This window comes from Anopheles gambiae, chromosome 2, assembly GCF_943734735.2.
Source record: "Anopheles gambiae chromosome 2, idAnoGambNW_F1_1, whole genome shotgun sequence".
NCBI classification, from domain to species: domain Eukaryota; kingdom Metazoa; phylum Arthropoda; class Insecta; order Diptera; family Culicidae; genus Anopheles; species Anopheles gambiae.
Window position 1 is genome coordinate 118088460 of NC_064601.1, and position 21522 is coordinate 118109981.

The 21522-nt window shown below is 37.3% G+C and overlaps 4 protein-coding genes across 6 annotated transcripts; 3 read left to right on the top strand and 1 right to left on the bottom strand.

The window, feature by feature from the left end:
• The first annotated feature begins 195 nt into the window (after positions 1-195).
• Positions 196-5266, top strand: LOC1269507 (arfGAP with SH3 domain, ANK repeat and PH domain-containing protein). The gene is made up of 10 exons (XM_001687792.2): positions 196-377; positions 1392-1915; positions 2485-2557; positions 2616-2761; positions 2854-3108; positions 3194-3279; positions 3516-3955; positions 4026-4461; positions 4537-4717; positions 4907-5266. Exons 2-10 carry the CDS (start codon positions 1790-1792, stop codon positions 5264-5266), a joined length of 2103 nt encoding a protein of 700 aa, XP_001687844.2. The 5' UTR covers positions 196-377; positions 1392-1789.
• A 4046-nt stretch (positions 5267-9312) lies between these two features.
• On the top strand, positions 9313-13782 carry LOC1269506 (cullin-4A). Its single transcript, XM_308149.5, has 7 exons — positions 9313-10127; positions 10258-11639; positions 11718-11945; positions 12569-12676; positions 12741-12911; positions 12971-13123; positions 13312-13782. Exons 1-7 carry the CDS (start codon positions 9995-9997, stop codon positions 13405-13407), a joined length of 2271 nt encoding a protein of 756 aa, XP_308149.4. The 5' UTR covers positions 9313-9994; the 3' UTR covers positions 13408-13782.
• LOC1269518 (mitochondrial intermediate peptidase) lies at positions 13496-16592 on the bottom strand. The gene is made up of 3 exons (XM_308148.4): positions 16177-16592; positions 15584-16113; positions 13496-15519 (listed from the first exon to the last, which is right to left on the bottom strand). Exons 1-3 carry the CDS (start codon positions 16303-16305, stop codon positions 14088-14090), a joined length of 2091 nt encoding a protein of 696 aa, XP_308148.4. The 5' UTR covers positions 16306-16592; the 3' UTR covers positions 13496-14087.
• A 606-nt stretch (positions 16593-17198) lies between these two features.
• LOC1269509 (activin receptor type-1) lies at positions 17199-21083 on the top strand. 3 transcript variants are annotated; one of them, XM_061650072.1, is made up of 10 exons: positions 17367-17787; positions 17987-18101; positions 18271-18306; positions 18515-18825; positions 18893-19116; positions 19191-19405; positions 19461-19683; positions 19754-19941; positions 20014-20239; positions 20316-21083. In XM_061650072.1, the coding sequence occupies exons 1-10, from the start codon at positions 17721-17723 to the stop codon at positions 20466-20468; spliced, it is 1758 nt and encodes a 585-aa protein (XP_061506056.1). In that variant the 5' UTR covers positions 17367-17720; the 3' UTR covers positions 20469-21083. The 3 variants fall into 3 exon arrangements, with proteins under 3 accessions (XP_308147.4, XP_061506056.1, XP_061506057.1); XM_308147.5 differs by lacking the exons at positions 17367-17787; positions 18271-18306 and adding an exon at positions 17199-17335; XM_061650073.1 differs by lacking the exon at positions 18271-18306 and having other exon boundaries at positions 17371-17787.
• The last annotated feature ends 439 nt before the right edge of the window (positions 21084-21522 follow it).

A 21522-nucleotide genomic window follows, 5' to 3' on the forward strand; every position in this document is an offset into this window, starting at 1 on the left:
AGATAAATAGGCGATTTTTATGTGTTAATTGTGAAACCAAGACATTTTTATTAGAATTATCAAATGTAAAGTACATGTAACGGTTTTTAATTTAATTAACTAATTTCATGACACTTCTATCATTTTCTATATTTGTGTTCTATGCAATTTGTAAACGTCGTGTACAAAAAGGCAAATCTTGAACATGTAGTTTCACGCAACACTGCTATGAAGCAAAGAGACGCAAGAAGCAGACATAAAAGAAACATAATTGCAAAACGAACAGCTTTTCGGGGCGATGGCAAAACAGCCAAGTGCGGGACTGTAATCGCGGTGATCGAAATGTAATCAACTCGGTGCGAAATTCCAAAAGAGATCTGAACATAGTGTGCAACAAAGTAAAAATATTTAGTCCAAGATTGCTTTCACGTAAAATCTTCAGAGCAAACGACTGATGATTCCGATGCAATTGCAACAAAAGTGCGCTCTGTCTGTGATATGATATTACATTCTGTATATATCGAGGGCGTGTTTATACGGAAACAACTTTGCTTATATTGCGGCCACCAAAAACTTATATACAGTGCTCTAACAAAAGTGTTGACCAGTTATGAATTGAATACAATGCATTTTTTACCCTAAATAATGAAGTAATGAGTCATACAACGCAGTTCGTAATATCAATTCCTCAACCTTCAAATTGAGAAGCGAATTCTGCTCTCTGCTCCATGCAAATGAAGTACACGTATTTCCATTTTAGTTTTTAGTAATGTTAGTTTAGTCAAATTTTCTGAATAGGTAGAAACTGTTCTAAACATACCCGCGCAATGCCATGATGTTTCGAGCCATTTAAAAGATACGTGGTGATGTTCATTGCCCGCTTCTCTATTTCCTTCAAACTCCTGTGTAATATGCAAAACTGATATTGCATTATATTTTGTTTATATTATAATCATTACTGGAATAATACGTACCAGATAAATTTAAGGAAATATTGAAATCGTGCTAATATCCATTATATTTTCTACATTGTTTCATCAATTAAATTATATTCATAAATCACTTTTTTCTGAGCCTTGGCGTTTAAAGGGCTTTTTGGTTGAAAATAAAAAGGCCCTTTTTAATCATTTGATGGATATTATAAAAAATGTTAGTGGACTATTTGCATATTTTGATTATTTGTTCATAAAAGAAGAGATTAGTGTTTGCCAAGATAGGGTGCTACATTGGAGCGCCAGAACAACTGGTGTCCGTTATCCTACTATCGTATAAATAACACAGAATGCGAAAAACGTATTTTTAGACATTATGGAACTCAACGATACTGGTCGTCAAGATGTATGGGGAATATTTTAGGCACACCTAAAATGTAAAATATTTAGCCAAATCACATCTTACTATTTCCACTTCAGATAGAAATTATGATTTAAAGCGACAAGTGACGGAGAACAGTAAAAGCAAACAAATCTGTTGTTCGAACCAATCGTGATCAAACTTGATATCAAAAACCATTATAAAATATGCAATGGTGCAGTCAGTGATTTTGTTGTGGCGGAAAAACATCGATACATTGCTCCAATATTACATTACTGTGTCGATCATAATGCATGTGAAAGCAGTGAGTACAAAGAGTAAATGTTCGGTCTTTGAAAGAAATCGGCATCTTACATTCGCTCTAGTCAGAGTTTAAAGTGCTATGCACGATAAAACATTCAACAATCGTGTCCGATAAAACTATTTGTCTGATTGTTACCCAAGTGAATACTGTAAAATTTTAAATAAACAACTAAACACATAAATTAAAAAAAAGATGCCGGAGCTAATTGGTGTGGGGGAGTTCCTTGAGGAAACTCGAGAGGACTATAATTCTCCTACTACATCCACCTTTGTGTCACGGATGGCCCAGTGCCGACAAACAATAGCAACACTAGAAGAGGTGAGCTTATAAAGACTACAATTAAAATATATATAAAAGTTCTCGTGAAGTACTCTTTACTGTTAATTTGTGTTCCTGGGCATATACTCTATCATATTATATATGCAAATTAAATGGTGTTAGGTATGCAATATTTAATAAAAGAGTAAGAAGGCTACATGGGTGTATAAAACTGAAATACTGCGAGACGTCATTTTGCGATGGTGAATTGAATTTTAATTAATGGCCCTCTGCACTCCAAAAACGATAGCTGGCTGCACTTGTATATACATGTCATATAAGGACATCGAGTTAAGACGTGCATCTTATGGATGATTGTTTATTGTTTGACTGCCGTTTCTACTGAACTATGTTGGCGGTACCTTTTTCTAGGAAAATTCATTTTGATTAGTTTTGTGTAATTTTTAGTTTAGAATTTCACATCAATTAATGCCACTGTATGAAAGCTATCAAAAGTAATTGCAATTCTGATTCATATGATAGATGCCAGAGGATTGAAAATCACGAGTATTTATTTTTAACACCAATTTGGCTCTCCAATAAATTTGTATTTATGTTCTCTTAATCAGACATTGGATTTCGATCGTGAAGGATTAACAAAACTAAAAAAGGCAGTTAAGGCCATACATAATTCAGGAAACAGTAAGTATAATTTTTGAAACATGAAATTAAGGATTGACTAACATTATTTCAATTTCAGCCCATGTGGATAATGAGATGTGTTTGGTCCGAGCATTGGAACGTCTTGGTTCGGTAGCTTTGTCGAAAGAAGAACCGGATATTGGGGCTGCATTCCTAAAATTTTCCGTTGTAACCAAAGAGCTGAGTGCACTAATGAAAACATTGGTTGGTTTAAAGCAACAGATAGACCACATGCATTGCTGTGTTAGTTTTATATCATTCTTACAGATATATTTTTCAATATCTCATTCCTACAGATGCAAAACATCAACAATATTGTAATGTTTCCGGTGGATTCTTTGCTTAAGTCGGAACTGCGCGGAATGAAAGGTGAAATGAAACGACCATTTGATAAAGCGGCCAAAGACTATGATTCAAAATTGATGAAAATTGAAAAGGAGAAAAAAGCTCTGGCAAAAGAAGTAGGAATGATGAGAACGGAAGTGACACCCGCAGAAATTGCGGAAGAGATCGAAAAAGAAAGACGTGTTTTTCAGTTACAAATGTGCGAGGTAATAATTAATGTGTTAATATTATTGCATTTTTTATTCCCCCAAATGGCCACCGATAAATAGCTTTGTTGTTATGTGATTTCAGTACCTTATAAAATTCAACGAAATCAAAACCAAAAAGGGAATCGAGTTGCTACAGCACTTGGTGGAATATTACCACGCTCAAAATAAGTAAGTATGCCAACAAGAGAGAGCAAGAGAGCGACTTCCTTGGGAATTCACCGATCATAGGGTGTACCTCGACAAACAATCATAAAATAATTTAAAAAAAAAACAAAACACACACACACACACACACACAAATACACGCATTGAAGTATACATATGAAGGTTTCGCGGAACCAAGTCCAACTCATTTCTTATATTTGTCACGTTATTTGTATATTTTTTTTTTTTTGCTTTTTCAGTTACTTTAAGGATGGTCTCAAAACAATAGCTCATTTTGGCACATACATAGAAGAACTAAGTATCAAGCTGCAAACAATCCGGCACAAACAGGACGAGGAACGTCGAAAGCTACTCGAATTGCGCACCCTATTGCGTTCAACGCCAGATTTTGATCGCGTAGAGAATGTTCCATCCGGTGATAAGAGTGGAGCCATTGGATACTCACTACATCAATTGCAAGGCGATAAAAATCATGGTATTACTCGAAGTGGACATCTCCTAAAAAAGAGTGAAGGCAAAGTGCGCCGTGTGTGGCAGAAGCGACGATGCCGTGTGACAGCCGATGGATTCCTAGACATTTGCCATGCAGATGAAACAAAAGCACCGACACGAGTCAATCTACTAACCTGTCAAATAAAACCTCTTGCAGACGACAGGAAAGGCTTTGACTTAATTAGTTGTAAATATGCATCTTTGTTCATCTTGCACTTTTATTTTTTATCATGAAATAACACTTTTTCTTTTTGCAGACAATCGATCCTATCACTTTCAAGCAGAGGATGAGGCGGATCAAAAAGCTTGGATGTCAGTATTGATAAATTGCAAAGAAAAAGCACTGGCTAAAGCGTTCCAACATGCCAATCCACAGATGAGCCCAAGTTTAATAGAACTGCAAAAAACTGTTATTAAACATATACAAAATTTACCTGGGAATGACCAGTGTTGCGATTGTGGTTCCCGTAATGATGTCACTTGGATAAGTTTGAATTTCGGAATTTTGGTGTGCATCCAATGCTCCGGGGTACATCGAGACCTTGGTGTGCATCATTCGCGTATACAAAGTCTAACTTTGGATAATCTAACAACAGCACAGCTCCTAGTTGCCCGTGCAATGGGTAATAACGCTTTAAATGAAGTAATGGAAGCCACCCTTGCACAGGGCAAATTAACCCCGGAAAGCACTATGTAAGTATTTGTCTATTTTGGATTTTTTGAATGCATTTAATATTCCGCTGAATGTTTTTTTTTTTTTTGTTTCAGGGAGGAACGATACGATTTTATTCGTGCAAAATATGTGGCTAAACGATACGTAATGCGAACGTGCGCCGATGATCGAGATCTTAGAAATGATCTAGAACAAGCGGTCATCAACGCTGATCTCGGCCAACTTTTGCAAGTATGGGCAGAAGGCGCAGATCTTACCTGTGTTTTACCATCCTCGGTAAGTTGAAAAATATCCAACGCAAAGCTAGTACAGTACAGAAAGTATAAAGCACTTGATATAAACGTCATGTCTACTAATTCAAAGCCTTATTGAACATTCAACATTTTATTATTTCATATCTTGAATGTTTAAGACAAACATTATTTTCGAATTTTTTAACTAAAAGAGAGTGATGGTTCTTTATAGGATTTTGGAGAAACCGCTCTACATTTAGCAGTGTTGCGCGAAATGGGTTCAACGCTACACATTGTAGATTTTCTCATTCAAAACATGACTGCACAAGGATTGAATAAGCAAACCAACCCGCCCGGCCCAATGGAAATGAGCGGTAAAAACACTGCACTACATCTATGCGCTTTACACGATCGTCGAGAATGCATGAAGTTGTTGCTTCGTTCTGGCTGTGACTGCGATATACGTAATTCCCAAAATAAGCTAGCGTTGGATATAGCCAAAGAAATGGGAAACGAAGCATGCAAAGAATTGGTAACGAATTTAACTATTATGATTAAAATTTTTTCGTTATTTACGTTCCGCCAAAAATGACTGATGGTTTATTTTGCTGTTTATAGATTGAACATGCGATGAAGCGCGAGAAAAGTGCATTTGATCACATTAATACTGATTGGAATATACATGACGATGGCTCAACAGACTTTTCTGACGATGATACGGCTTTGATGGATGAACGAAAATCGCGTTCCAGACCGCCTAGTTTTGTTGGAGGAGATTCCCCAGTAGCATTGCGATCGCGATCCTCTACGTGTGACTCAATTCAAAGTGGTTCAAGTCCAAGTTCAAGTTGTAATCCTAATATTGCGCGAGACCAGCGTCAAATACCACCAATCCCTTCATCTGGTACTAGTCCAAAACAGTTCAACACATCGACAGTTTTCTCCTCGCATTATGCTAGCGGCACCAGTAGTTCTGTACAAAATTCCATTGGCATGATTGGAGTATCTGCTCCAACATCAGGATCTAGTCCAATAGGTAACAGCTCCAGTAGCAGCGTTAGGCAGGGAGTTTCAACGTCACAACTAACGTCTACAAGCGTAGCAACCTTTAACACGTCCACAAACAAAAAACCATCTTCTGGTGTGTAATATTCAACCCTCCCCCCTTTCCTGGTTTAGTACAGGTATGATTGTTCCATATCTTTACAGTAAATGTAGGATCTTTGAAGAAACGGACTGCTCCAGCGCCTCCACCTACAACATACGGCACGCTACCACATGCTCCTCGACATTCACAAAACTTAGACAATGAATTGTTTGGAGTTTCGTCGCAGCATGTTCTACACGGACTTCATCATCATCATCCAGATATGTATAGTACATTGCCACATTTGCGAGGATCCGACCCGATATCTAACAACAGTGCATCGTCAGTGCCAGCCGCGCTTTTATCAAGCGAAATGCGAGGAGGTTCGACTAAATCAATGCAAGCACAACTGCTCTTTGATAACAAAATATTTGATCGGTACGAGCCGTATACATCTTCAGGAGCTGCGGTCAGTGTAGGTAGTGGAAACCGTGACCCAAATTTCTTAAGTACCTTCACTGGAGGCCACAAGCGATCTCCAAGTGGAGAATCTCTTGGACGAAACTTAGGCATGTTATATTCTCGCCGACCAAAGCATAGCATAACAAATTGCCAACACATCTACCTTTACTTTTTGCAGCTGGCGCTAAGCTGGTCCTGCCGCCTGCCGGAGAAATCCCTCAACTGAAACCTGTTTCCAACCGTCCCAAGCAGCCAATACCTTCACAAATTGCTGTAACGCAAATATCTAATACAGGTATTGCCGCAGTTCCTCGACAAAAAGAAAACAATATAATCACGTGTTTTTTTTTAACTTTTCACAGAAAAATCTTTTGCTAATGGACAATCCAATGAAAGCTTGACATCTGTTGATGATGCTATTATTATGAGACGTAAGGTAATTATGTTTAACAAACTTGAATTTAGCTGCTACAACAAATTAATTGCATATTGCTTTACTATTCAAAATTAAAGATAAAAGGACCAGCTTCAAGCGCCGGTTATGACTCAAACTTAGATGGGGATACAAAGGAAACAAGTTATTCCAACTATGACACATCCGGTATACGTTCTAACGCTTTAGATAACTCGGTGGCATCTTCGTCCGGTGGCCATATGGATTCTTTGAATAGTAGCTATAGTCGCAATGATAATAGTGGGGATGCATCTTGTGTTGATTTGGATTCATTTAATTTATCCAGTAGAAGTTTTGTAAGTATGATTGTGCTACATAAAGCGACGGTTTTAATTACAATTATTTTGGTAATTTACCTACAGGGAGGTGCAATGCGTCGGTGCCGTGCGTTATACGATTGTAATGCTGATAACGATGATGAACTTGAGTTCAAAGAGGGTGAAATATTAATAGTACTGAACGAAAGAACTGACGATGAAAACTGGATGGAAGGCCAAATAGAAGGAGACAGTATGAGACGTGGAATGTTTCCGGTTAGTTTTGTACAAATGATGGATGACTAAACGGCTCAATATTCTAATGACTGCGACAAAGTGAAGCCCAATGAAACAAATAACTGATCAAATTGTACAACCCAATACTGTTCCTAGTCTCATACTGACCAAATGCTTGGAGGAAGCTTATATGTGACCAGTACCGGTGCAGTTTTCCTTATTGTTTTACTTATATACTAGCATTCACTGTTCAGGTCCATTTTTATATTCTATTAGTATCCAATAATATATGACGTACCATGATCGTTGCATAATGATGGGATTTCAGGATATGCTATCTATTTTTGTGTTCATGTAATCGGTTTAAACTGCAACTGTATATGGTTAAACGAGGTTTAGCTTACACCAATGTCGAGCATAATTAATCGTTTGGTTAAGCGAACATAAGACCTGACGTTCTTATGTTTCCTTCTGGCTGTTACATTTTAAACAGATTAGTCTAAATAGCATTTTACTCCTTCCGTTACACATGTCATTAATTCAACACACAGCAAGACAGTCGTTATAACGTAAGAATATATTAACGTTGTAGTTTTAATTTCGGCAATAACCAATTCATCATAAATATTGCAAAAAAGTGCATGCATTTGTTAATACAGCTGCTGGGTACGATAAGCAAGAAACACAGTTCAACCAAAATAGAGGGGCAGTTATTGTAATATATATATTTAAAAACACGGTAAATGTCGGTAGCGTGGAACCATTATCATACATATGTATACAGCATATAAAAAATCGCAAAGTAAATGGGATATATTGATTGAAACTAACAATGAAATATGCAGAATTATTATATGTTACAATACATAAAATGAATGTACGAAAATTGCACGTGCCAGTATGTATAGAATTTTGCTAAGCATCTATTCAATCAAATTTACTTTAGGAAATATTTATATACATCTTCTTTAGTTTCATATTAAGTTACCTTCAACATATGTGTTTTAAAATATATTCTCGGTGAATTGTTCAATGTAGCATCGTAGCTTCTATGGGATCACCTTTTATGTCAGTTTCATACCTGTATTTTGGCATTTGATATTGGTTCTGTAGTATAATATTCAAGAAATCTTTTTCGTCAACAATAGAAATAATACAAGTAAGTGATAACTGCCAAATGATGGAAAATATGCAATCGAATGGAAATTGTTTGAATACTTCTGTCACACTCTTACACAGCAAAGCGTAATAATAGTAATTTTAACAGAAATTCCTCATAAAAAAATGTTAGTCGTGACATAGACTATCACCAGCAAAAATTAATAAAATCCATTAATCAAACCAAAATGAACAAAATCACAGAAACAGCTTATAGTTACTGAAATCATTGTAGTATTTATCGAATGAAATGTTGAACTGCTAAATAGATTAAATGTACAGATTTCATTGTTAGACCTCAATAACTGTATGGGACTTATTTTTTCCGAAACTATTAATTCATTGTGTAACTTTGCATATTGTTGTTGTTTTAAGACCTCATAGAGTCTCCTTCGCCTCTAAACTTTGCATATTGTTATATGCACACGCATTAAACAGCGCCTCTGTTTCTTCTGTTATGTGCTACAACCGTATACTCACATTTGCGATATTCTTCGTGAAAATTATGCGCATTTTGACACTGCAGCGCACAAACTGCTATGAGTAGCAACATATATCCAACTGAGTTGAGTGGATTAAAAGTAAATTTTCACGTTTAAATATGGTTTATGTACTATGTATATCCGCAATTGTGGTCCATTATTGCTAGCTGCTCAATATTTTGTGCAAAATTTCCGCTAGAAGATCACACCAAACATTTGCAACACTCGGAAGCTACGTATTTTATCGGCTACTTATGGCCGATAAAAACACTTAGTTGTGATATCAATTATAAAACAATACAGAGAACCAACATAACATGCCCAAACATTACTGCTAAAAGAGAACGAGCTTTAGTCTATAAACAAAACATAACCGTAACCGCTGTTTTGCAATGTAGTGCAATAAATTCTTAGCACTAGACAACCGTTCCGCAGAGTTCGTCTCTCAAATGTACAACATAAACTGGCAATGACGCGAAATTGACGTTTGATTGACGTTTTCAAGAGCGACAGCAAAATTGTTAACCAATAAAATACATAGCTTCCGAGTGTTGCAAATGTTTGGTGTGATCTTCTAGCGGAAATTTTGCACAAAATATTGAGCAGCTAGTTATCCGCATTGTGTAAAGTATAGTCTGAAAAAGGATCTGCTTTATGCTTGTACGCATTTCTGCTGTAGTTTCGTTGTAGAGCCACCTGTGGTGTTTGCGCTGCAGCCGCGGACATTCGGGCATTTTTGTTTTTTTTTTTCCTTCGTTTGAGCGTTCTAACCACAGTGGAAGTGTTCTTTTCTGCTAGATGATAAAAATTCGCAGCTAAAGGCTGCAGCATCTGATTCTGGCACTACTAGTAGAAAACAACAGTGATTCTTTATACAAATACGCTCTCAATCACTTTGTGTAATTGAAATAATAAAAAGAGAAGTAAAACGCTGGAAAATTTAAAGCGACGATAGGAGAAGAGTTCATCACAACAAGGGCTATATATCGTACGCTAAGTGGCGTTATACCACAGTAAAATTTTTTTGGTGCACAAAACGTCACTATTTCAAAAGTTATGTTATTTCACAAAGTGCCTAACTGAAAAGAATAAGCCTTATAGGAAAACTTAGCAGCTAGTTTCATTTATTAGAAATTACCACAAACACCCCTCACCAGTGAAAGTGAATAGTAAAACTAAGAAAATGCACCATACCGAAAACGATAAAAAACGGGCCAATTTTTCGGCCCTGAGCCCTATCAACGGAGCAATTATTAAAACAACTGCAACTGGAAAGCCCGGAGATGTTAAAAAAATAATAATTAAAAATATGAAATGTAAGTATTATGTGCTGCTCCTTTCGCTTGTATGACCTTGCGTAAATCGACATTACAGACGTCGAGCTGCTGCGCAAGAGCCTCTTATATTTTTGGTCAGGATCTCAATGTCGTTCCGGTTTGATTTCAGCTTACCCATCAATTCCGGAAAATTTTGAAGAAACTACATGGAATCAGCTACGCAAAGCAGTAATTGCTATTCAGACGTCTACACCTATTGAATACTCGCTAGAATGTCTCTGCCAGGCCGTATCGCATATGTGTGAAGACAAGATGGATTCGCAATTATACGTCAACCTGACGGCCCTAGTGGAGCAGCATGTGAAGGCAAACATTGTACCTTTTTTGTCTGAATCGGGCGACAAATTGGTGTATCTAAAGAAAATGAACGATTATTGGCAATCGCACTGCCAACAGATGATCATGATTCGTAGCATTTTCCTATATCTTGATCGCATATACGTTTTGAATAATCCAACAGTGCATTCGATTTGGGAAATGGGGCTAGAACTTTTCCGTGATCATATTGCTATGAACAACTTAGTACAAGCACGTACCGTCGAAGGAATTCTTATATTGATCGAAAAAGAGCGGCATGGTGACACGGTAGATCGGTCTCTACTAAAGAGCCTTTTAAGAATGCTATCTGATTTGCAAATCTATAGAGACGCGTTCGAGCAAAAGTTCCTCATGGCCACGAAACATTTGTATCAAGCGGAAGGCCAAGCCAAGATGGAAGAGCTTGATGTTCCGGATTATTTGCAGCACGTGGACAAGCGTTTGAACGAAGAAGAAGAACGCTTAGAACACTATCTCGATGGCTGTACAAGGCATCAACTGATCGTAACCGTTGAGAGACAGCTTATCAATGAACATGTAACTGGAATTTTGCAAAAAGGTTTAGACCAACTATTAGAGGAAAACAGGCTGAGTGATCTTACCCGACTTTACAAGTTGTTCAGTCGTGTCAAAAATGGTACGACGGAACTCTGTGCACATTTTAATGCTTACATAAAAAAGAAGGGACGAACCATCGTCATAGATCCAGAGAAGGACAAATCGATGGTGCAGGATCTACTGGACTATAAAGACAAAATGGATAACATTGTTAATACATGCTTCGAAAGGAATGAAAAATTCGGAAACTCGCTACGCGAAGCTTTTGAGTACTTCATAAACCAACGATCTAATAAACCGGCAGAATTGATTGCGAAATATGTCGATATGAAATTGCGCGCAGGAAACAAGGAGGCAACCGAAGAAGAGTTAGAACAGATTCTTGATAAGATAATGGTGCAATTTAGGTTCATTCACGGCAAGGACGTGTTTGAAGCATTTTACAAAAAAGATTTGGCCAAACGCCTGCTAGTTGGCAAGTCTGCTTCAGTTGATGCGGAAAAAAGCATGTTATCCAAACTCAAACAAGAATGCGGCGGAGGATTCACATCTAAGCTAGAAGGAATGTTCAAGGATATGGAACTGAGTCGTGACATAAATTTTGCTTTTAAACAGGTAAGTTAACACGTGGCTTTTACTTTTATGTCACAAATTCTCATGGGCTCTGATGGTGTTTTCTTATTCTGTCTTCAGAGCATGCAGAACTCGGAACACAAGGAACTTCAGAACATCGATCTAACTGTTAACATCTTGACAATGGGATTTTGGCCAACTTATCCTGTCATGGAGGTTACACTTCCTCAGGAATTATTACAGTATCAATCGATTTTCAACAAATTCTACCTAGCAAAACACAGTGGCCGAAAACTGCAATGGCAGCCAACGCTTGGACATTGCGTACTTAAAGCCCAATTTGATGCGGTAAGGTTAATTATCTACATACAAATTGAGCTAAAATTTCTGCACGATTTCCTCCGTTAATTCATGCGCCATTCGTAGTCTGTACATATAATGCCTTATATGGTTCGTAGCCATGCAGAATTAGTTACTGGGCCAGAACAGGAACTGTATTGGTTCCAGAACCCAAACAGGTTCATGTTGCGATCCGGCTCTTACACAGGTCCAGGAACAGTTCCTGGATCGTAATAAGATCGGGAGCTGTTTCAGGATTGGTAAAGGTTCAGTATCAGTTTCAGGACCAATATGAGTTCAGCATCGGCCTCAGGATCGGTGTAGGTGCATGATAGGTAGTAAGACCGACATAAGTTCCTGATTGGATCCATGACCGGTATGGGTTTATTATGTGTACTGTATCGGTTTCGGGATCAGTAGGGGTTTGGTTTTGGTTAAAGTACTCTTAATGGGTCGTTCCTGATTTGAATTGGGTTTCGAAGCCAATTATTACAGCGTAAACCTCATAGTAAAGAGTATCCTTAAATTTTTGTTGCGCAGCCCTGTATCCGGGCTAAATGTACCAGTTACCACAAAAGGTATATACATAGATAGTTGATATAACACAACGTCTTCTTTTTTATTGTTTACAGGGACCAAAAGATTTGCAAGTGTCTCTGTTTCAGGCACTAGTGTTGCTGTTGTTCAACTATAATGCTGCTATTACATTCGAAGAAATTCGTGCAGCAGTTAATATAGAGGTAGCTTTATACATCTGGTTTTCAAAAGTTCACTATAATCTGCATACTTACCAATTGTTTACAGAATGGAGAATTGAAACGCACCTTACAATCGCTCGCTTGTGGAAAGGCACGTGTTTTGACGAAAATACCCAAAGGTCGTGAAGTGGAAAACACTGACAAATTTCAGTTCAACAATGAATTCACCAATAAGTTGTTTAGGATTAAAATAAATCAAATCCAAATGAAGGAAACGGTAACATTTAAAATATTAGTGAGAAAAAACCAAAATATAACAAATCTTTTTTTTTTCAGACGGAAGAACAAAAAGCCACAGAAGAACGTGTATATCAAGACCGACAATATCAAATTGACGCAGCAATTGTCCGCATTATGAAGATGAGAAAAACACTTAGTCACAACTTGTTAATCACGGAATTATATAAACAGCTCACTTTTCCAGTTAAGGTGAGCTCTTTTGTTGTTATGGTTTTTATATTTCAATCTATGTTTTATTATAAAAGAATCTAACCTAGTATGTAGCTATAACAGCAGCAAAAAGAGAAAAAAAATCGTTTCTTAGTAAAATTTAAGAACACTTACAAATTCATGTTTTATCAAATCATGTAACCTTTTCAAATTCCTTTTTTTTTCAGCCGGCCGATTTAAAGAAACGAATCGAATCATTGATAGATCGAGATTATATGGAACGTGATAAGGATAACCAAAACCAGTATAATTACGTTGCCTAATTCCTTTCGTTTACTCTAAAAAATACGTTTTACTTTATAAATTGTAAAATTGAGCAGGTGTTTGTGAAAATATCTTTTTTTTAAAAACAAAAACAACTGCGAACTATAGGGATATCCAAGGATTCGTCACAAAAATGAAGAAACAACATACACATTGAGAAGCATTCTTTTGTAGTAGACTTTTTTTATCACTAATGAAATGAATTTAAAGAATTTTCGAGTTTCTGTTTAAATTCATTCGATTAAAAGATAAGCAAAAAGTAATGTTCATCGCAACCTACTGAAAAAGGCATTAGACTTGAACTGCTCTTTGATTTTAAACATCCGCATGTACATTTTGTAATAAATCTGCGAAGATCGTATATGTAATAATAATTGGACAACATTTCAAAGTATGTTGTTATGAACCAACGCAAGATGATTCAAATGAGAAAATAACCCACAGTAATTTAACAATAAGGTAATTATAAGCATTTGGGGTTTACCATTTTCAGTTGAAGGCATACGTTTACGCTTCTCTCGCTCATAATGAATAACGTTTATGGCCGTTTAATGTTCAGATGTGTTAAAAAAAGATTTTTTACTAAATAGTTTTAACTCGCGATTTTATGTTTGCTCTCATTCCCTTGGTTTGCTATTCGCACATTACTAATTTAAACACCAGTTTCAAACAAATTAGACTATCTGAAGTAGTCGTCTACGTGCTTCAGACGCTCGTTAAATGTATCTATCTCACTAATCAGACTCGAGGTTAAATTCGTGGGAGTGATTTCACGTCCTAAGAAATTGGATACTAACAAACGACTAGGAATGCCGCCACCGTATGCCAGACAACCTCGACGATATTTCTCTCCTTCGGTTCGACTGAATGGATCCCGTTCAAAGTATGTTTGCCATATCCAGGAAGCAATTGCACGTGAAATAAGGTAAGAATAATACTTCGCACCGTATCCAACCAGGTGTGAAAAGCGCAGCTGCCATGCTGTATTTTCGACATAGGGAAGGCCGTAATACTTTTCTTGCACTCTTTGTAACGTCTGAGTTGTGTTTTCGGCATGCATATCATGATTTCCATGGTAAACTTGATCCAAAGCGGAATAAAAAACTTGCAACTGCATCTCACTTGAAGCGAACAAATGTTTGGATGTGCATAGACGTTCTAACATGCTTTCTGGCATGGGTTCTTGCGTTTGAAAATGTTTAGCGAACGACCGTAACACGCGTGGATCATTGGCAAAATATTCCATTAACACTGAGGGAACTTCTGCAAAGTCTGTGCTGCACCTTGTACCTGTCACATGTTGAAATTCCGTCCGTGCAAGCATCGAATGCATGGCATGCCCCATCTCATGAAATAGGTTGTCCACCATGGAGGGAGTCAACAGCGTCGGCCCTGACCAGCGGGGTTGCGAAAGATTCAACATAACGACAACAATTGGATTTTGAAAACTTCCGTCCGGCATTACTTTGCCTCCTTGAATTGTGAAATGACAATCTTGGTTCGGTTTTCCTTGTCGTTCAAAGAAATCACAATAAATGTGACCGAGCAAACCCTCCGTTTCATGTTCAACAGCAAGTTTGTATATATCATGAAACCACGATTCACCCGGCTCCATTTCAGTATTTCTTAGAGAAATCCCAAACAGACTATTCATCAAAAGATTTAATCCTTCCATACATGCCCCTAGACTGAAATATGGTGAAAACTCTGACGCACTGGCCTGCAGATGTTTGCGTTTTAGTGAGGATGTGAAGTACGGAGTGTCCCAAGCCGCTAGCGGAACATTAGCACCACATTCTAAAGATTTCATTTTCTGCATAATTGCAAAATCATTTGCCGCACGAGGCTGCAATTGTTCGTTCAGCGAATCCAAAAACATATCGACCATTTCTGGTGTTTCTACAGTGCTTGCTTTAAGCGCTCGATGAGCATAGGTTGGAAATCCGCAAACGGTTGCTAGCTCGTTGCGGCATTTAAGCATCTCCGCCAAAAGTCGCTCCTGCTGTTCGTCTGGGTAAAGGAATAGGCGATATGCCGATTCACGAGCCACACTGTTAGCAGAATCGGCATAAAGTCCGGATACGAGGATATTTTCACCATCCGATGCAAAGCTGTGAACAATAATAAAATGAATTATTTGTATCTTTCTGCCAAAGCAATGCAAGGAACACTCACAAAGGCAAAACAGCTGCCGGGAGGATATTTTTTGAAATGCTTCTGGGATGAACCGCTCCGGCCATGAAACGTTGACCAAGCTGAAGGATACAATCATTTAGAAACACCACCCGCTGACGAGCCTCTTCTTCTAAGTGAATACCACTTTGTTCAAAATCAAACAGGAAAAGCCTGGCCACATGTTTATCGACATCGCTTGTCTCAAACTGGTCTCCGTTGTCAACAACACTTTTCAAAGCGTTGAATAGCTTCTTATGTGTGTTCAGCTTTTCTACAATGCCGCTTATCGTGATGCACGCGTCTTCAGCAGCCGAGCAATAATTTGATGCTGGGTGAGCTAGTCTTATGAATTCTGACAGGTCAGCCACTTTGCACAAGGTGTCGGAGAGCTCGTCGAAGATAACAACCATTTTGCGTGAACGATTGGATGAAGTAGCTTCCTCAATAAGATCGTCCGTTTTAAAGATAGCCTTTTCCTTGAGTACATAAAACCCTTCATGCGAAGTAAGTTCCGGTTTTCCAAAAAGACCCTACAAGATACAACAAAGTTATATATTAGCTGTCCCAGAACCGGACCGCAAACGCATACAAACCACTTCATTTTTGGTAAAATTAATCCTTTTCTCCGGACGAGTGTTAAATGCAGTGGTCAAGGGAGACCATGTACTGACCCTTCGTTTCAGTAAAACGTTTTTTGAAAAGTGCTGCATCCGACGTAACATTTCCGCTGCTTGGATTATTATTAAACGTTGTCGTAGGTTCTATGAGGCATGGGATGGCACTGTCGTTCGTGAACAATACAGCTGTCCAATGGTTGTTTCAGTTAATCTTCTAAAAAGGTTGCGATTTATTTTTTGATACTAGTTTTGCTACTGCTAGAGCTCCATTGCTTGATGCCAGCCGCTGTACTGATAGTGTGGAAACAATATTTATTTTTTAACAATTTTTTCCAGGCTCTCCGCGAGATTAGCCGTGATGTATAAAGTATTGAACTAGAAGCTGTAAATTGAATGACCGCAGACCAAAAACCCGGTTTTGCGAGCTCGCCAACGCTCTAAATCGTTGCGATTTTTCTTCGCTGGCGAGCGTTTTTGAAAGTCGTTGTGAGGGTTTTTGAGGGTTCAAGATGGCCGCTGAAAAGCTCGTGCTTTTATGCGATTGTGTTGGTGGACAAAATTAAATGGCAAAAAAATAAATATACTCCACTTCCCACCTCCCACCCTCCCTTCAGGGCTCCATCATTCCATGTGTGCGCCATATTAGCAGTAGATGAGGGGGTGACCATTTATGTACAGTTTTCAATATAAAAAGGACATGAAAAAGGGCAAAAAGCAAGACAAATTGTTCACTCCTCATTCACAGCAACCACAGAGTTTGTTTATCTTTTTTCAAGCGTCCACATGCGCGAAAAAGACGGCACGACAAATCACGACAATACACACCTCGGTATATGATGCGCGTAAATTGTAACACAACGAAAGGCATATGGACAAAGGAGTACGAGGTCTTTAAAGTGAAGTGGGAGAGGGGGGCACAAAAGCTCACTTCGAAACGAGCACTGTAGACAAGAAAAGGAAGGGTAGAAAAAATGAGCGAGATGCAGCGATATTCGAACGTCAAAAACCCTCGCCATGTTGTACGGGTATTTGATTGAACACAAGCAAAACTCCATAGCTGTGAAGAAAATATAAGCAAAAATGGTGTTGGCTCGTGGGCTTGTATTTTTCGTGTTAACTTTAAATATATGCAAAGGTGAGTATAAACACTTATGGAAATGTATGAAATATGTGTCAGGTGTAGAACAAATATGTGGACTACAGTGTTGTACAGTGTGTCGAAAAGTATTATGGCGTTTTACAAAATCTATCTGCTTGAACACTTAATGGACATGCAGAAAAACAAGGGGTTCACTTTAACGAAGGGCAAATTGGTACCAATGTTAGATTTTGCGAAGAGATCCGGCGAGGATGCTGTTTACTGTTTAGAAAATTACTAACAGAATTGTATGTGCGCAAGAAGTAGCTTGCCCGGATAAACGATAACGAAAGGGTGACGAATATAGCAGAGCCTTTAAAGTGCGTAAGATGAGTACGGAACGAATAGAAGAAATAATAAGGAAAACTACAAGCGATAGCCAATGGTGGAACAGCGATCGAAAGACGATAGTCTTAACCAGACTGTATCGGATCTTGCCTCGTTGAATCGTGAGTGCTTCTCATTTATGTATGTAATATTGAGAAAACTTATTTGTTGCTGGCGTCTCATTAAATGGTTCAGTGACGATGCCATTGTTGTTTCCATAAATATATAATGTTAACAATTACCTCCTCAGGTATTTGTCGCACTAAATCTGCTCTGCATATAGATAATTTATTTTATTTATTATTTTCTACGCTACTTCAGGTGATTTGGATGGCAAACTGTTGGACGAGATGGATGATAACGACATGGAAATTGAATCTGTTCAGGAAAATCGTAACTTACCTATTCATGCCAATGGTATATTAGCACATCCTAGGTAAGTAAATAACATAAATATAGTGGTTAGCGTGTGAAAAGCTCAATCATGTATTTTCTATAATGTCCATGACTAAAACATGATGTATGTTATTAACTAATCCTTTAAATAATTACTATATGGTATATGTGTGTGTGTTCTGGACTATTGCTACATTGGTCCTTCATAGGAGACATTCAAAGTCAAAAAACCGGATAAAAAGAAGGTAACCGAAGCTGCAAAGTAAAAATACATGCTTTATTTTGTATTATGAACATTGTGTTAAGTTTGCTGTGACTTTTGTTTTAATATCCATTATAAGAAGAGACATGTGTTCATTCGTGCGATAAAATAATGCTTTAGTTTGTTTTACTATATTCTCCTAAGTCAAAATCGGAATAGTTAAAAATTGAAACATTTTGTTTTTATTTCAGATACAAATGTTATTCTTGCGAACCTCCAGACTGCGCAGATACGGCGATTCATGCACACTATTGTCAAAATGCTATTCAGTGCTGGAAATCACGAACCCGCGACCCAGAAGGAAATGAAAATGTACAACGAGGATGCACTACTGAACATGAGCAGCTGCCTTTGTATTGTAGTCAAAATCAAAAACCTAACACTGGCGATAGTGGAGGACCTAAAAAACGTCATGTTTCTAGCACTGGAATGTATAATATTGAGTGCTGCACGGGAGATTATTGTAATAATGGATCTTTTCCAGAGCTCCCACCGATGAGAGGTAAACATTCCTATTCTACTTGAGTAGGAAAAACTTATAGCAAAAAGTTATCATTTGTCTATTACAGTTTCTAATACAGAACAAGATGCGGATCCCTTCGCGCTGAAGATGGCGGCAGCAATTCTAATACCTTTTGGTACAGTTGTTTTACTCGCTGTTACCGTGATCTATTGGATGCGTCGAGCACACAAGAAACGAATGAGCGCTTGCCGTACGAAATACGATGCTGAAACTTATTATACAAATGATGATGTATTACGCGCCACCAGTGCAGGAGATAGCACGTTGCGAGTATGTTGCACATTGATAATTCCATTCTAGTATCTGTTCGTCGAATATTTTTTTTTTTTTTCATTGATTAATAGGAATATTTACAACACTCTGTTACATCTGGGTCTGGTAGCGGACTCCCTTTACTTATACAACGTACTCTTGCTAAGCAAGTGTCACTTTGTGAATGCATCGGTCGTGGACGTTATGGAGAAGTCTGGCGTGGCATTTGGCACGGCGAAAGTGTAGCAGTAAAGATATTCTTCAGTCGCGATGAGGATTCGTGGAAGCGAGAAACAGAAATTTATGGGTAAGTTGTTATTATAATACCAAATATGATAAACTTAACGATTTATGAGTTTTAGCACCGTTTTGTTGAGACATGAAAACATCTTGGGGTACGTTGGTTCAGACATGACTTCTAGAAATTCTTGTACGCAGTTATGGCTTATAACGCACTATTATCCTCAAGGATCTCTTTTTGATTACTTAAATCGTACTGCAATTTCCACACATCAAATGATAACCATTTGCCTCTCTATTGCCAATGGGATGGTACATTTACACACTGAAATTTTTGGAACTGAGGTTTGTGAACTCATCTTTAAATTTGATTCCTATTCTTAATTATAATTTACATTTTCTTGGAAAATTTAAGGGTAAACCGGCTATCGCGCATCGTGATTTAAAGACAAAAAATATTCTAATTCGAGCAAATGGTACATGTGTCATTGCGGATTTTGGCCTGGCCGTAATGCACAGTCAAACAACTAATAAAATTGATATAGGTAACACCGCTCGTGTCGGAACAAAGCGCTATATGGCTCCGGAAGTTCTAGACGAAAGGTACGAAAGGTTTAAATGAGAATGATAGATGTTGCATAGATTGTTGTTTTTTAATTTTGCTTTCAATTGTAGTATCAGCATGGAATGTTTCGATGCCTTAAGGAAAGCTGACATTTACGCAATTGGTTTAATATTTTGGGAAGTATGTCGCCGCACTATCTCTTGTGGCATTGCAGAAGAGTATAAAGTTCCATACTTCGACTACGTTTCATCAGATCCTAGTTTTGAAGAAATGCGCAAAGTTGTGTGTGTTGACAATTATAGACCATCCGTACAAAATCGTTGGACATCTGATCCGGTAAGTAATGAAAAAATAGAATGAGTAAATGTAATGTAAAGTCTAGTAAAAATCTAATCTTTATATTTTTCGACAGTTTCTCGCTAGTATGTCAAAGCTGATGCGTGAATGTTGGCATATGAACCCCAATGTTCGATTACCAGCGCTAAGAATTAAAAAAACTTTACTTAAACTGGCTAGCTCTGACGAAACAATAAAAATTACCCCGGATGGCGAAGTAGTAGTATGATGACACTATATTTAATTAGCTATAGATATGTCACGTATGACAAGACGAATAGGATAATCTAACTGTTATTTTTAATCTTAAGAGTGCTTTTTAATTTGCATGTACAAATAGCATGATACATCAACTTTTTTTTTCTATACTCAAACATAGGCACATTCAGAGTCAATTAGAATATGAAAATTAAATAATAGAATATGAAAAAATTGTTTAAAATATAATCAACTATATATACATATATGTGAGTTATTAACCCAACATTAAATATTTGATCACAAATACTGATACAGGAGTTCATTTTTGATTGGAACTTATTCCTGTTTAAAAATTTCAATCAGTGGTAAAATAGAAAAGTAAGTTTATGATTTATTTGTTCATTAAGTGTGCAGTATTAGTGTATTGAATGTTATAATTTAAACATAATTTTTTTCTACTTACTTAAAACGTAGCAGAATAATGATTGGTAGTGACGTTTATTTGTGAAACAACGGATCGTACAGATGTTCACTAGCCATCGTGCCATTGATGTAACTGATAAGGAAGTGTCCTTTATAAATGTTAATATACTTCGTGCCTGTAACCGCGGTAGAATATTGTAAATAAACTTTGTATTAACTAGTTGATTAGATTAATTTTTATAAACGAAAATACAGTACGTTCCCGAGTTACGCGGATTTCTAAATTTGACAGGTCATGTATGAAAACAGTACCATTTGCTACAAGAATTGTCAAATGGAAAACTTTTTTGCTAAAATGAAAAAAATGCATTAAAGTGGAAAACAGACAAACGTTGTACACGAATCTTATTAAATAAATCATGAAGTATATAAAAGTGCCAAAAATCATCCATAATACCCATTTCTCGAATTATTTTGATTGAAAAATGTAATATTCGACTTACGCGGATGCCTCGGGAACGCATAAATTGCGTATCTCGGGAACAAACTGTCGAAGGAATCCTATTATCATATTTTATAGTTTTAATGGATCATCAAATTTCAAAATGATGTAAGAACAGTGCAAAATAGTGATTAGACAAATAACTATGCAAGAAAGT

What these genes read in the sequence shown, in the direction of transcription:
- LOC1269509 (XM_061650072.1), top strand. Translation starts at nt 17,721, where the DNA reads ATGGTGGAACAGCGATCGAAAGACGATAGTCTTAACCAGACTGTATCG. An exon ending in GGATCTTGCCTCGTTGAATC is followed by an intron (nt 17,788 to 17,986) that starts GTGAGTGCTTCT and finishes ACGCTACTTCAG; the next exon opens with GTGATTTGGATGGCAAACTG. An exon ending in CCGGAAGTTCTAGACGAAAG is followed by an intron (nt 19,942 to 20,013) that starts GTACGAAAGGTT and finishes TTTCAATTGTAG; the next exon opens with TATCAGCATGGAATGTTTCG.
- LOC1269518 (XM_308148.4), bottom strand. Translation starts at nt 16,305, where the DNA reads ATGTTACGTCGGATGCAGCACTTTTCAAAAAACGTTTTACTGAAACGA. An exon ending in ATTTTACCAAAAATGAAGTG is followed by an intron (nt 16,114 to 16,176) that starts GTTTGTATGCGT and finishes TGTATCTTGTAG; the next exon opens with GGTCTTTTTGGAAAACCGGA. An exon ending in CCGGCAGCTGTTTTGCCTTT is followed by an intron (nt 15,520 to 15,583) that starts GTGAGTGTTCCT and finishes TATTGTTCACAG; the next exon opens with CTTTGCATCGGATGGTGAAA.
- LOC1269506 (XM_308149.5), top strand. Translation starts at nt 9,995, where the DNA reads ATGCACCATACCGAAAACGATAAAAAACGGGCCAATTTTTCGGCCCTG. An exon ending in GTGCAGCAGTTAATATAGAG is followed by an intron (nt 12,677 to 12,740) that starts GTAGCTTTATAC and finishes AATTGTTTACAG; the next exon opens with AATGGAGAATTGAAACGCAC. An exon ending in AAATCCAAATGAAGGAAACG is followed by an intron (nt 12,912 to 12,970) that starts GTAACATTTAAA and finishes TTTTTTTTTCAG; the next exon opens with ACGGAAGAACAAAAAGCCAC.
- LOC1269507 (XM_001687792.2), top strand. Translation starts at nt 1,790, where the DNA reads ATGCCGGAGCTAATTGGTGTGGGGGAGTTCCTTGAGGAAACTCGAGAG. An exon ending in GTGCACTAATGAAAACATTG is followed by an intron (nt 2,762 to 2,853) that starts GTTGGTTTAAAG and finishes TCATTCCTACAG; the next exon opens with ATGCAAAACATCAACAATAT. An exon ending in AGGCTTTGACTTAATTAGTT is followed by an intron (nt 3,956 to 4,025) that starts GTAAATATGCAT and finishes TTCTTTTTGCAG; the next exon opens with ACAATCGATCCTATCACTTT.